Source organism: Macrosteles quadrilineatus, unplaced genomic scaffold (assembly GCF_028750875.1).
Source record: "Macrosteles quadrilineatus isolate MER2022 unplaced genomic scaffold, UCM_ALF_1.0 Scaffold_2__2_contigs__length_208266976, whole genome shotgun sequence".
Taxonomy (NCBI): domain Eukaryota; kingdom Metazoa; phylum Arthropoda; class Insecta; order Hemiptera; family Cicadellidae; genus Macrosteles; species Macrosteles quadrilineatus.
The window spans coordinates 40971536-40986244 of record NW_026542595.1 but is presented as its reverse complement, the minus strand read 5'-3'; the positions used below and the strand labels follow the sequence as shown (position 1 = coordinate 40986244).

The 14709-nt window shown below is 35.3% G+C and overlaps 1 protein-coding gene across 1 annotated transcript in view; it reads right to left on the bottom strand.

Annotated features, from left to right (window-relative positions):
- LOC128984105 (huntingtin-like) overlaps positions 1-14709 on the bottom strand; it is a 118138-nt gene that overhangs the window by 92305 nt on the left and 11124 nt on the right. Inside the window, exons 5-16 of the mRNA XM_054403390.1 lie at positions 12385-12526; positions 10875-11014; positions 9747-9992; positions 9500-9695; positions 9153-9284; positions 7946-8115; positions 7553-7772; positions 4591-4787; positions 3767-3922; positions 3007-3167; positions 2242-2354; positions 1036-1130 (exon numbers count right to left, since the gene is read on the bottom strand). Coding sequence (XP_054259365.1) covers positions 1036-1130; positions 2242-2354; positions 3007-3167; positions 3767-3922; positions 4591-4787; positions 7553-7772; positions 7946-8115; positions 9153-9284; positions 9500-9695; positions 9747-9992; positions 10875-11014; positions 12385-12526 — 1968 coding nt within the window. The remainder of the gene's footprint in view (positions 1-1035; positions 1131-2241; positions 2355-3006; positions 3168-3766; positions 3923-4590; positions 4788-7552; positions 7773-7945; positions 8116-9152; positions 9285-9499; positions 9696-9746; positions 9993-10874; positions 11015-12384; positions 12527-14709) is intronic.

Below are 14709 nucleotides of genomic sequence, written 5' to 3'. Positions count from 1 at the left end.
TGAGACCCAGTGGGGCGGATTCCTGAGAGATTTTTTTAACGCCATATAGATGTTGGCACTCGACATGGTCTTTATCACCATGCAAAATTTGAAAACGATTGATTCAGCCATCTAGGAGGAGTTTGCGTATTACAAAATGCATAAGAGTCGATGTATAAGAGCTTCGCTCGCTCTGCTCAATGAAAAAAACGAGATTCTATTTATCTAGGAGATGCTATGGAGAACAGTCATACCACACAAACTTTAAGCCCTAAACTTATTAGGAGTGTTAAAATAAGAGAGTTACACATTTTATATTTAAAGATTTGTTTGAAAAGGAACAGTAGTTTTATTATTATAAAAATGTAAAGGCCAGTACCTCTTAATACCTTAATTAATGCCTAAAAAGTTTGGATAGAAAGTTTAACGTTTACAAATTGAAGCAACTGATCTGATTATTTAACAACCAAACCACTAGTTTAAACTATCATGAGTTTAGTCACTGACGCGTTCTGCAATTGCGTAAACATTGCGCAACTTGAGCTTGATTTTCTGACTTGGTGCTCGATCCCTCTAGCTAATAATCGAGGCTAAACTTGGCTCAAAAATCGAGCTGCTTGCACATCTCTACTGTTTATTATAATTATTTATAAACCTCAGTGATTGACCAGAACATTGGGTGCATCGGCGACTATGCTCAGCTTTGCTAAAAAGCTGCTTTGCAAAGCTTTAGACTGCTTTGCCACAAACTTAGTATCAAGTGTACTATCAAAAGTGTTAGTATCAAGTATGTAATATAACTAAAATATATAATAAAAAAATAAAATAAAAAACCAGTGGACAAAGTGTAAAAAAATAACATCCCACCCTCCTTGGCAAAATGTGATGAACACTTAAAAGCAGAGGGTAACACAAAAAAAGGTAACTCAAAAATAGACGTAGAAAATTATTTCTTTAGCAGTTGTATTTGGTTTGGAATCTTTTAAGATGTATAAATATTTACTTTATATATACTTATCTATGCGTAGTTTTTAATGTTTTGAATATAATAGTTACCGTTAGGTGTTTCGAGGAAGATTGTAGTAGTTGTCTTGAAAGAAGATAAATAACACGTGATAAAGAACCTTCTACAGAAGAACTCACAGCCTTTTCTGAAAATACACACAACTTTTCAGTAGGAAATAAAATACTATAAAAAGACACGACAAAAAAAAATTACAGACCAAGGGATAAAATTAAATGCTTTTAACACAATGCAACTGTCAAAACACATCTGAAACACATGTGGACATTATTAGTATAAGATTCCATCCAATGACATTCTTTTATGTTTTTGATCCATACCGTTTCTGTTCTAATATCTGTGGACGATCCCATTGTTGCGATGTTCTGCGATCCAATAATAACATGTCGCAACCAGAGAGCGCATGATTTTTGCAATACGCAACAATGCTGATCAACAATTAATATGTTAAATATTATCATGAGTTTGTTTTTTTTTAACTTTATCTATATAAATAAATGTAGAGTTTTGTCTGTCCTTTGCGTAGAATAATATATTTTTTGGTTATTTTTACGTTTTATACATTAAAGAAGCGGAAACAAGGCTTATCTCAATTTCTGTCCGTCTGTCACGACCCAGAAGGCATTTTATGCGGCCTTCTCCTGAAAAACGAGAATACCTATCAAGATTCAAATCATTTTAATGTATTCACGGGATTGGCGAGAGTGTCTTTTCAATTAAAATATGGCCTCACTACTTTGTAAATAAAATGACGGGACGTTCAAAAACCCAATTTTGTCCGATTATTCCCCTGTTTCCGAAGTTTTATTCCTAATGATTTTGAATGATTTTACATGATTCTTTTAACCCTTTAATGACTATTTCATTTTTTAGTTTTGATAAAAGATTTTTTTGTTAATTCAACAAAAAAAAATTATAGTCCCTCTTGCACCAATCATTATGCCAATTACTGATATAGAATTTAGACCATATCTACCTCTTCACACTCGTATAAATATGCTCTAGACTCATAAAGTAAAGGCTATGACATTTTTGACTCGCAAACCCTTAAATTCAGCCTTTGAAACTAAATTATACAGCTTAGAAAAAACACATCTTAGAGTATTCAGAATGTTTATTTGAAGTTTTTACTAACTATTTTGCAGTTTTTAATTTTATGTTTACACTTAAACATATTTCTAAGAGTAGATTCATCCATGGAATTTGTTAGTTTTTAGGCCCCTGTTTAGTCAACTCACCACAGTCTCTATCAAACAGCCCAGTGAGGTAGATGTCTCTGAGACAGGCCGCAGCACAGTTAACAATGTCCAGTCTGTTCCAGTCCACCGGGTGAAACATGTTTTCACATGCTCTGGGTACAAACACAACGGGAGCAAGTGAAACAAATTGTAGTCACTAGATAATAAATAAATAAATAATCTACATTTTACTAAGAGAAGAAGTTAAACAAATAGTTTTTTTTTTATATATATTATAATTAATTGTACTTTCTATTAATTACTTTCATACTTGAATTGTTGGTGTTTATTTGACTCGACACACAATCCACTTCTTGCGCAATATTTAATGGACACATTGACCAGTATGATGAAGGTATCAATTGGTTTGTTTCTGTCAGTCAAGTTTATGTTTTACCTCTTTTTCTCCAAATAGTTTAAATGCTTAAACCTTCTTTATATCCCTATTGCAAAAACCGTGTGAATTTCCCCTACACCACCTCACCAACTTGCCACACCAAAAGCTCCACCAACTACAATGAACAGATACTGACCAGTCACCTGCAACACTCCAGTAGCTGCAACAGATCTCTAATTTGTAATATACACTGTCATGTTCCTGTCCTATTCTAAGCTGATGAGGACCTATGAACAACACTACTGTAGTTGGTTCTAGGGGTCAGTCGGTGGGTTTACTACTCAATAAAATGCCTCATCAGATCACCAAATTTTTTTTAAACTTACAAGTCTACGATGTAATATTGCTTTCTGCCAGTAACTGCTCACCTAGTGATTGCTTCAGAGGCAGCTTTCCTGACTCGAGCATCCTCGTCCCCAAGCAGTGCCAACATGACAGAGTGCAGCACCTGGGACTGGAACTCACTGTTGCCTGTCACATGGTGGATATGCAGGTACGACAAATATCCCAGCAGTTCCAGTAGTTTCACCTGAGAACACAATTCAATTTTGCATGTCATTGAACAATAGTGTCTGATTATGATTGGAATGTAAAATCAAAGACAATTTACAGTTTGACGTTTTAAATGTGAGCATGTTAACATGTGTTATATTTACGTATGGAAATAGAAGTTATATTTTAAAGTATGAATACCTTAACACATTGGTTCCCAAACTATGGATGAGAGAGCAATTTTTATGGGTCGGGAAGAGATCAAACATTAAACAAATTTTATATGGACCTGTAATTTTTAATTTTTCCCTACCTGAACGGTCGAGTGAGCACCAGAACAGTACCAAGCGGGTAGCCATGGGCCATTTAAAATATTTTCAGTTTATTCACAATTCAGCATGACTTCCGTGATAAATGTGATTGTTGGCTCTCACAACAAATCAAGTTTGATTACCAAATGTTTAGGAAATCGTTATTTATAATAATTAAATTTTCAACTTGAGGTTGTTAGTTTAACAGGTAGGCTCGGTTAAGTTGTCAACCTTCCTGTTAAAGACAATGACACATGATAGGGGTTGAGTTATTAGGAGAGTTTGGTATGCAGCCAGTCACCTGTAATCAAAAGGCTTGGTTTACCTTGACCAGCCAGTAAGAGTTGTCTGCCACTCTCAGTAGCGCAGGCAGTATAGGTAGAGCAGTCTGGTGGTCATGACTACACAACAGAGGTCCTAGACAGACACAGAGGCTGGTCAGAGCATGCCTCACACATGTGGAGGACTCGTCCTGTAGACCCTGCACAGTAACATCAAACGTTAAATTACTATATTCGTGTTACAGCTTGAAAATTAGAACCACATTTTTGCCTTGTAATTAACGAATTGGTCTAATTATCAGGACAGCACTGCGGATAGTCGTAGTACTCACTAGTGCCGACGTTAATCCACACCAGGGAGTATCGCATCCACAGTGCATGCCTATAAATATCCACAATTTGTGACCTCCTAGTAGCTGGATTACAGAACAACGTCACCGCCCTAGTGGCTTTATATGTTCATGCATTCACTCTATTATGCAACATTAATTGCCTATATTAATAATCTATATCAAGTAAAGTTTGGGGCCACGAGATTTAAATTAATCTAATTTTACTAAATCATCACAAACAATAAAAATCTATCACTTCATTAGATGCTAATTCTTCATCAACCTCCATAAGAAAAATTGGTTTGCATTATATTTACAATGGTTCGTAGGAGGATATTTAAAACTTATCTTTCCAAAAATCAAAATTTCCCTTTCTAAAACATGCGAGCCTAAATTTTTTCCCAATAGCAAACAGGCTGCTTGGATTATATGAACTATTTGACTTGACTTCTAAAAACCTCTCATGTTGTTTATAAAGACGAACAAAAAATAGTAAAATAATTGCATTTATTAGAGAATTTGACTGTTTGACTGACCGTGGTTAGAAGTGACACTAGGGAGGGGAGGGTGACTGGTTTGGTCGGTTGACAAGTGTTGACCCACTGATCAAACGTTGTAGCAGCAGTGGTGATTGAAGAGCAGATAAATGTTCCAACCAGAACACAACACAAACCCCTCAACTGCTGGTCAGAGTGGGTCGCAAAGCACAACACATCACTCACATGAGAAAAACCTACAATCAATAAATGTATTAAAGCAACAAAAGAAAAAAAAAATGTTTGAATAACATTTTAAGTAATTAGAAAAAGGTAAGCTTTTATTCCATTATTCAAATTTAAGGGAAAACTTCCATAAATTAATATTCTCTTCTCTAATATTTCCTAGTTGTGTAATACGGATAAGTAATTCAATCACCGAAGAAACCTGCTAAGTACAGAAAATAATAAACTAGGTATGATAAGTAAACTACTCAAATAAATGCATCTCAACTCAAATAATTATAAAGTTTTTGTGTCTAGTTCATATTGGTGACTTGAAAACAAACAAAATCTAGAATTGACTGTATCTGATGTTTTAGTTATAAGTAATTTGTTAAACAATTATTTTATAAACTGTATAAAAGATCTTCAAACAAAATCAGATATAGAACCTAGTGTACAGAAAAATAGTCTTTCAAGTAGTCTCACTCCTCATAATCAGACTTTTCGATGTGAGCCCACAGGTGAAAACAAAATTATTAAAATATTAGATTCTTTAAAAAATAAGCAATCATATGGGTTTGATGAAATTCCTGTAACTATAATAAAATCTGCAAAAATACACCTATGTAAAATCTTAGTTCATCTGGTTAACTCTTCTTTAATATCTGGCATTTTTCCAAAAAAAATTAAAAATATCCAAAGTTGTACCTATACATAAAAAAGATTCTACAAAAGACATGTCCAATTATCGTCCAATTTCGATTCTGCCATCCTTTTCAAAAATTTATGAAAAAGTCATGTGTATGTGTTAAGTCATGTTGATTATCCCAATTCTTAGAAAATTCAAACATTCTAGATATGTCCCAGCAGGGTTTTCGGCCCGGAAAATAGGTTTTCACTGCAGCCGTTTCTTTTATGAATCCATCATAGAGTCCATAGATAAAGGGGAGAACGTAGTGGGCATATTTATGGATTTAACAAAAGCTTTTGAAAGCGTAAATCATCATCTATTACTTGATAAATTATTGAACTTTGGTGTCAAGGGAGTTGCATACAATTGGTTTAAGTCATACCTTTCCGACCGATATCAGTATGTTGAAATTAACCAAACCATTTCAAATAGGATCACGGGCGCAGCATTGGACTTATGTTTGGTCTCAAGTGGCGTCCCACAGGGATCGATTCTGGGTCCTTTGCTGTTCTTATGTTACATAACCGGACTTCCTGAAGTGCTACAGACTGTTCCCCATAGTAATTTATGTTTATATGCAGACGACGCAAATTTAAAAATCTCAGCAAAGAACCAAAATGAAATTGAATATTTAAGTTTTATAGAACTAGCTAATTTAAAGCAATACTTCAATAATAATAGTCTTTTGTTAAATCCAAATAAAACTAAATTTATTACATTTTCCACAAAGCAAAATCGTAAAAAAATATCTCCAAATATAATGATTGAAGAGGAAATTATTGAACAAGTGGATGAGGCTAAATTTTTAGGTCTATATATTGATGAAAACTTATGCTGGGACAAACATGTCGAACATATATCGAGAAAAATTAACTCCGGTTTATTCGCCTTAAGGCGTATGGCCAGCCTATGCTCATTGCCTGTACTAAAACAAATATATTTTGCTCTGATTCACTCTAATATTTCTTATGGAATTGGCTTGTATGGTGCAACAACAATAAATAATCTGAATACAATTCTAAACCTACAGAAAAAAGCAATTAGATGTATGCTCAAACTTGAAGATGATGACTCCGCAAGAGAACACTTCAAAAATCTTAAAATTTTAACTGTGTATGGTCTGTATATTTTTGAATGTATCTTATTTTTTATAACAAAAACTTATGTACAACCAATAGGTCATAAATATAATACAAGAAGACAGACCGAAAAACATTTTGAAAAACATAGATTGGGATTTTTTTTAAAAAAAAGACGACATACATTGGCAATAAATTCTTTAAAGCACTTCCGAATGAACTAAGATCAGAAAAAAATAATAACAAACTAAAATGTAAATTGAAAAAATATTTGATCAACAAACATTTACTCAATAGAGGAATTTTATGTATACAACAAAATTATGAAGCAGTAGTGGTAGTTTTTTTTTTTTTTTTTTTTTTAGTTTATAATTGTATTGTTTTTTAGTTTTATATTTGACGCCATTCCATTTCTTGTAATGACATGTACAAGGACAAATAAAGTGATTTGATTGATTGATTGATTGTCATGAGAACTAACTCAATAGGATAATTATGGATTCTTAATTTTGTGTGATGTCAGCGGCCACTGCTCAACCCTCGCTCTCAGTCTGCCATGATGATGGTAAGCTTGAGTCTAAGTCTGCTTAGTTCTGTATGTAATACTGTTTAGTAAGCGTAGCTTTGAATAGCTCTCACACTGGCTCTCATGAGATGAGAACACGTCTTACTCGACTCAAAATTACTCTCAAATTAAACTTAAATTTTAAATGAGATTGTTTCTACATTGACCCCTGGAATTTTGTTCACTTGAATAAAACCATTAAACCCAGCCAAGGCCCCACCCAGACCTCTATATTTCTCAAATTTTTACACCTAAGGGCAAAAAATCTCACAGTCGCTCTGTACTATTCTCCTACGATTACAGGGACAAAACCATCCTCTCCTGCAATCCTAAATAAAATCGCTGGCAAATGGAACAAATCTCCACTGGAAAAAAACCCAAATCGAAATAACAGCCCCCCCCCCCCCAAAAAAAAACATTTATTGGTGGTTTTAGTTAGCTGTAGTAAATAAGACACCTTACCATCAGCGGTAGCTTGGCTGTTGACATCAATAGTGCAGAAGAAGAAAGACGGTTGTACACGGACTAACTGAGTTAGACATTGTAACGCCAAGGCTCTAACACTGACACGCATTCTGGGCCCTGAATTGCCCTCTGGTAGCAGGAACCCTGTGACTAGACGACGACAACAGTGTAATAGAGCTGGCTGGCCAGCATCTAGTGTAGACCCTACCTCCCACACCTGTAATGAACAAACAATAGGTAGTTTTTTGATTTGGCCCAGATTGTATACATAATTTAGTTTAATTTGGATATCATCATTAGCAAAGTAACAAAGTTTTGTATGTATTTAGGTTAGGCCTAGAGCCCTTTACCAAGAATACCTAAAGTTGATGTATTTAATATGTCAGTTACCTGAACATTAGCGACTGATTGACTTTGTTGATTATCTGTAGCTTCTGGCGAAGGTGTGTCTCGAGCCAACAACATATCTGCTTCTAGACTAGGAGCTCGCTCTATAGAAGGTCCAACTAGAATTGGTAAAACTTCTCTCCTACTTCCTATATTCTCTGTATCACTTTCTTCTGCAATGACAACAGATATGATCATTGTAACTAAACATAATAGTCTAAGGCCAAGAAGAGCGGGAATAACAAAGAGTTAAGAGTTGTTTGTTTACAGCCTGAATTGTTCATCACAGTTAATACAAAAACACATAACAGCAAGTTATAATACAAAAAATAGGCCAAGATTTACTATAGAAAATATTAATCAAACATGAATGATCCACGACGATTGGTAACAGTGCAATTGTTTTGTGTTCTTCATGTGTATATTGGACAAAAAGCCAATTTTAAATATTCTGCACATGAATAGTTCAAGCTAGTTGTTTTGTTATAGTACTAGCTGTAACCCGCGGGCTTTGCCCCGTTTAACTTCTTAATTTTCAAGATGATCTCGTTCGCATGGCTCAATCACGTCCTGGTTGAAGTTCGTTCACTACGCTCACTCACCTTTAGGTTGGAGCTCGTTCGCTACGCTCACTCACCTTTAGGTTGGAGCTCGTTCGCTGCGCTCACTTGCCTTCAGGTTAGCTCGTTCGCTACGCTCACTTGCCTTCAGGTTAGCTCGTTCGCTACGCTAACTCGCCTCCAGTTTGAAGTTCGTTCGCTACGCTCACTCACCTTTTGGTTGCAAATTAGCTGTTGTCATAAATGTAAAAGAAATAATAGTGCTGCACCCTGTTGGTAATCCTTGTAACTTTAATGCTATTGAACATCATAGAACAGAACCAACTTGTTTAATTGAAACAGCTGTTAAGATTCATTAATTCCATTTCTCATAAGGTTAACATGGGATACTCCAGAGCCACTGGGGCGGAGCCGATTGGACGGATCACGAAATTGATGGTGTATAAACCTATTCCATGAAATTCTACACGTATGTACCAAGTTTCGTGGTAATCGGTTCAGCAGTGTCTGAGTTTATCACTGCCAAACAAATATACAAACATCCTCTTTTATACTTATAGATCATGTTTTTGTAAGACAATTTGTTTGAAGACATAAGGCCTTGGATGGATATGATTATTGATTATACTTTATAGAGGTTTGTAACACACCTGAGGCTGAGTCTATCTGGGAGGAGGTGGAGGAGGAGTGTATCCATTGCACCAGTCTGCCATCTTGTATTGTCTCCTCTTGTGTATCCAGCAGAGGAGAATCTGCTGTCACTGAGGCCACACTCATCTCACCTAGACACACAATAGCTTAGTTTATTTTGTTTCTTTTCATTAATTATATTTGCATTGCATGCTACATTACATCCTTAACATTACATTCAGCAGAAATTAATAATCTTACACTCAAATATTAATTACACTCTGAGCATTTGCAAAAAAAAGTATGAAACAAAACTAAACTAATGTTAGCTAAATTTCTATGATATGAGAAATGTTTAGGATCTTACTGAGTGATCTGCGAGACAGTTTTTCAGTATCAGCAGCCTGGGTGTGTATGTGAGATCTGCTGATGCCTTGAGGAGACAGGAGAGTGTCCAACAGTTGTCTAGGAGCTGATGTCAACAACTGATGTAATGTCTCTAATGCTGTAGTCACCATGTTGTGGTCCGGGTGACTACTCAGGTGTAGACACAACTCGTATATCTGCAACATCATACACAACAACTGATGTAATGTCTCTAATGCTGTAGTCACCATGTTGTGGTCCGGGTGACTACTCAGGTGTAGACACAACTCGTATATCTGCAACATCATACACAACAACTGATGTAATGTCTCTAATGCTGTAGTCACCATGTTGTGGTCCGGGTGACTACTCAGGTGTAGACACAACTCGTATATCTGCAACATCATACACAACAACTGATGTAATGTCTCTAATGCTGTAGTCACCATGTTGTGGTCCGGGTGACTACTCAGGTGTAGACACAACTCGTATATCTGCAACATCATACACAACAACTGATGTAATGTCTCTAATGCTATAGTCACCATGTTGTGGTTTGGGTGACTACTCAGGTGTAGACACAACTCGTATATCTGCAACATCATACACAACAACTGATGTAATGTCTCAGAAACAACTAAAAAATAACTAAAATAACTAACTAAATAATATTTGCCTGGTTGAATTTTCACTTAAATACGTCTTTGTTTTTATACATGTCAGAATCATTATATATTTAAATAACTTTAGGTTAAATGAGAGTAGCTTTGTTGGCAGGCACAAGGGATGTGTTAAGTAGTGTTTTAAAATATACTAGTGTCCCTGTTGCTCGAATTCGAGCAATTGCTAAGTATTGCAGGAGTTATTTTAAAACGAATATTAACCAAGTAAGCAAATATTTGTAGCAAACTGTTAAATTAACAAACTTATTGACTGTTTACAATTAACATTATATGTTATTCTTCTCACTTTTGATTTCTGACAACAGCTGGAGTTTCATAACAATTTTTGTTTCCAATGTTAATCTTATGGAAAAATACGAAACTTTAAAGGGCTCCAGGGCCTCACTCTCTCATTATTTCCCTAAAAAGAAAGTTTCCTGCACAACTTCACGTTACGCTCTTTCCAATGACACCAAAAACATGACAGTCGGTTCAGTAGTTTCGGAGGAGTATTTGTCACAAAAAATCTGCTTGCGTATTAAATAAGTATAAATAGATGTTAATAGCTTATGCATAAAATAAGTAAATATGCAAAACTTATAAATTCAATTTCAACATTCCTGCATAAATCCTGCTTTGTCGATCTGTGGCCAACCTAATGGTTGATAATTTGGATATAATGGACAATGTAAACAAAGTATAGGCTGTACTTACTTGTATGAACCTATCAACACTAAAGAGACAGTCATGATCACCAGCTGTGGCCTGGGTCAGATGTGGTAGTAGCAGTCTCACACAGTTTAGTGTTCCCTGTACAGTCAACTCCTCCCCCTCCTTGACTGGTACAATACCATCTAGAAACACAGAACATTGGTAACTCAGAAACTATCAGATTTAGATTAAACATTAAAAGGAGAAGTTTATAATATTAATTGCACTTTTTTAATGGCCACCATTTTCCAATATGGTGGCTAAATTGTACCTATGGAACACTGGGACTAGGTTTGCATGATTCAATCAATCAATCAATACGTGTTACATCCTTGTCTTGTGATCCTTCTCCGCCGTGAACAAACTATGCGTTTTTATGCTCACACATCATTTTCAGGTATCACAAAAAATGAACTTTAAAAACTATCATTAGGATGCTCATGTTACATAAAAAATACACAACACAAAAAATTAAAACACAGAAAAAAGTGTAGACCTACATGAATTGTGACTTGGCATGTGCCCACTGCATTAGTGTTAGCTTACAATTTGTCAGCCATGTTTTAATGATGTAAATTTTGTTTACTATGAAGTGACCATCCTAATGATGGTTTAATTTTAAAGTCTCATCTTCATGTGAATTGAAGATTATGTGTCGGCATTGAAACACGTAGGAATAACAAGGCAGTACCAGGTAGACCTATATTTTACCTTTTTATAATTCACGCCAACCTTTTTACATTAATATACAACAAACAATAAAGTAATTACACTTAATTTTAACAAAAACCTACCATCTCAGAAAGAGAATGTGGCTTTTGCCTGTAGGAGAGTGATGGTTTACGAATTTTAAAAATGTACAGTATAAAAGTTACTAAAATTTGCTAAAAAACCTAAACTCAGGCAATCTAGTTGGGATTGACATGTGTTGGATATTTAAGTACAATATGTAAGATTTAAAAGGTTTTTATTTGCACATTACAAGGTATTTTATTTTATATTTCTGTAACCAAACAAATTATATATTTTTAGTTATTACTAGAGTTATTAGAATCGAGGTCAAGATTTTATTTTATTGTGAGCAATCCAATCCTTTGAGTTTTCATTTTCAATCCGCTCACCTGTAGAATTTGGACTTTGATCGGGTTGTTCCCCTCCCCTGACTGACAAGATAGTGAGCAGCGTCGGGTTAGATGTGCCTTGGACATGGTAGTGACCACGTCTTTCTCTCACCGCTCGTGTCGGGAAAATATTATCTTTTTTACTCTTTTACTCTTGTATAGTTAATGCCACTAAATTCAGTGTAATTATTGTGATCATCTCAACACCTCTTCCACTACACCATGAAGACTACCAGACTGATTGAGGGCCCTCACTTCGCAGCGACGTCTCAGCATGGAACTCTCTACTCATGATTTAATTGTACAGGTATTTTTAAATGGTCCTTCGGTTGCTAAAAATTACTCACAAACATTTAACTTAATTAACTAAATTAATTCTCCTACTGTCTTACCCAACAAGGAATTGAGAGTGTATGAGAAGAAGACACTTGGTTTGCGGCTGTGGAGGCAAACACTGACAATACTAGTAGCTGCAGTTCGGCGAACTACCGTGATATCACTACTCAGGTTGACCAACAAACTCTTCAAAAGATCCTGTACAACACAATGAATATAGGTTAGTTGTTATTCAAATTTATTGTTTAGTTTAAAATAATTATAACGTAAGTTCAATAGAGAAGGTATTACTCAGATAATCTAAATCAGTGGACACAGAAAACCAGAAGTTACTACACAGAAAATTCGTTTGATCTTCTATTACCCTTTTATGGGTTTTAATGTTAAGTAATGTCAATTAAAGTTTTCACTATAATTAATTCACCACCTGAGATTAAGCCACTCATTCCCAATAATTCTGGCAGGGGTGCTGTAACATCACCCATTATCTATTTTTATGACATCCCAAAACCAAGAAGGAATTTGCCAATGTATCAACTAAAAGCATTGTTGTTGAGATAGCAACCTAACCTGAAAGGGAAACACTCTGTTGTATTTCTCCTGGCCCAAGAAATACAAAATCTTTACAATGTACACAATAGTTACAATATTTCACTGTTTCAGATGGAATTTTAAATTAGTTCAAAGATATAAAGGTGTGGATACACCATGGCAAGGCTCGTTTTTCCAAAAGACAAATAAGTCTCAAGGCCAAAAAATTTAAATGTGGAGGTTTGATGTCAGGTAACTCAGTTATATAGTGTTTGTCCTCCAGATACACATATTTTGTCTAGTAGAAAGCCAGTCTAGTAATTTAATGGCCACAATTAAATTAAGGTACTTTATACAGTATTATTCTACTTTGAAAAAAAATCTGGTATGTCACCAGTTCATAGCCTACTATTATTTTTTCCTGTTTTCAGTCAGGTGTTAATAGATCTAACACTTGTGTAGAGACTGTAATCATAGATAAAACCATTATAAAACACACTCCCTTAGTAGATTTCTCATCCTTATGGAACAGCTGAAGGCTGAAGCCAATGTGATTGTTAGTTCTGTAAAGGTTGTGTTTTGTTTACAATTTGTTTCTTGTTATTCCAGTCAATTATATGATATGCAAGAAACTCGAAAGACTCGGTATAAGAAACTCTGCGCTAGAAAGGTTCAAAAGCTACCTAACGGGACGTTTACAAGACGCGGAACTGAAAAACTCATCAAATGAAGTCACAGAAAGTTTCAAATCTTCAAAAAGCAAGCTGACGAGAGGAGTTCCACAAGGCTCTGTATTAGGCCCGATTCTATTCATCTTATTGACTAATGACTTCCCCAAACAAATTGAGAGTGAAAATGCTGTTGCAATCATGTATGCAGATGACACAACCATTTTGATCAAGGACAACACAGCCCAAAGCCTTGACCTTAATTCAAAATCGATCTTAAATAAAGCTATCCTATACTCAAAGAACAACCACACAATCACTTAGCAATAAACCCCACAAAAACTACAACTCTGAATTTCAGTAAGAAAAAAGACATAGTCCCTCAATTAGAGGATGTAACAATAGAAAACCACACAAAATTTCTCGGTGTTATCCTTGATAACAAACTAACATGGAAAGAGCACATCAACCACCTAAGCAAAAAAATCAGTACTGGAATATATGTCGTCAGAAGAATAAACTACATAGGCGGACTCTCTGTGGCCAAAACAGCTTACTTCGCACTGGTAGAGTCGCATCTTAGATATGGCTTGACAGTGTGGGGAGGAACTTCAACAAAAAATATGAATTGAATTCTTGTCCTTCAAAAGAAAGCCATAAGAGCCCTCGCCAACCTTGTCCCACCACAGACTTGCAGATTAGCATTCGCAAACCTAGGAATCCTCACAGTGGTGTCTCTCTACATACTTGAAACCATAAAGTATGTGAATGAAATAAACCCCCCAAGAAACCAAGACCTGCACCACTACAACACCCGTCATGGCTCCAAATTTGAACTACCAGTTCACCGAACAACTCTTTGGGAGAAAAAAACCTTCCTACACCGGCTGCAAGCTGAGGAACCATCTACCTGACTACCTGAGAGACCTGACTGGCAACAAGCTACACCAGGAGTTGAAGAAGTGGCTAATCGCAAGACCCTTCTACTCAATAAAGGAATTTTATGAAAATTATGGAAATTAACATGTACAATTCACTATTGTATTGACACTATTGTAATTCTTAATGAATTAACAATAAAGAATATTGTATTGTATTGTATTGTAATTAAAACCTTGTTTATGAAATTAAATGAAATGTGTTTATTGTCTTGTTAATTGACAATGTCATAAAACTGCTAAA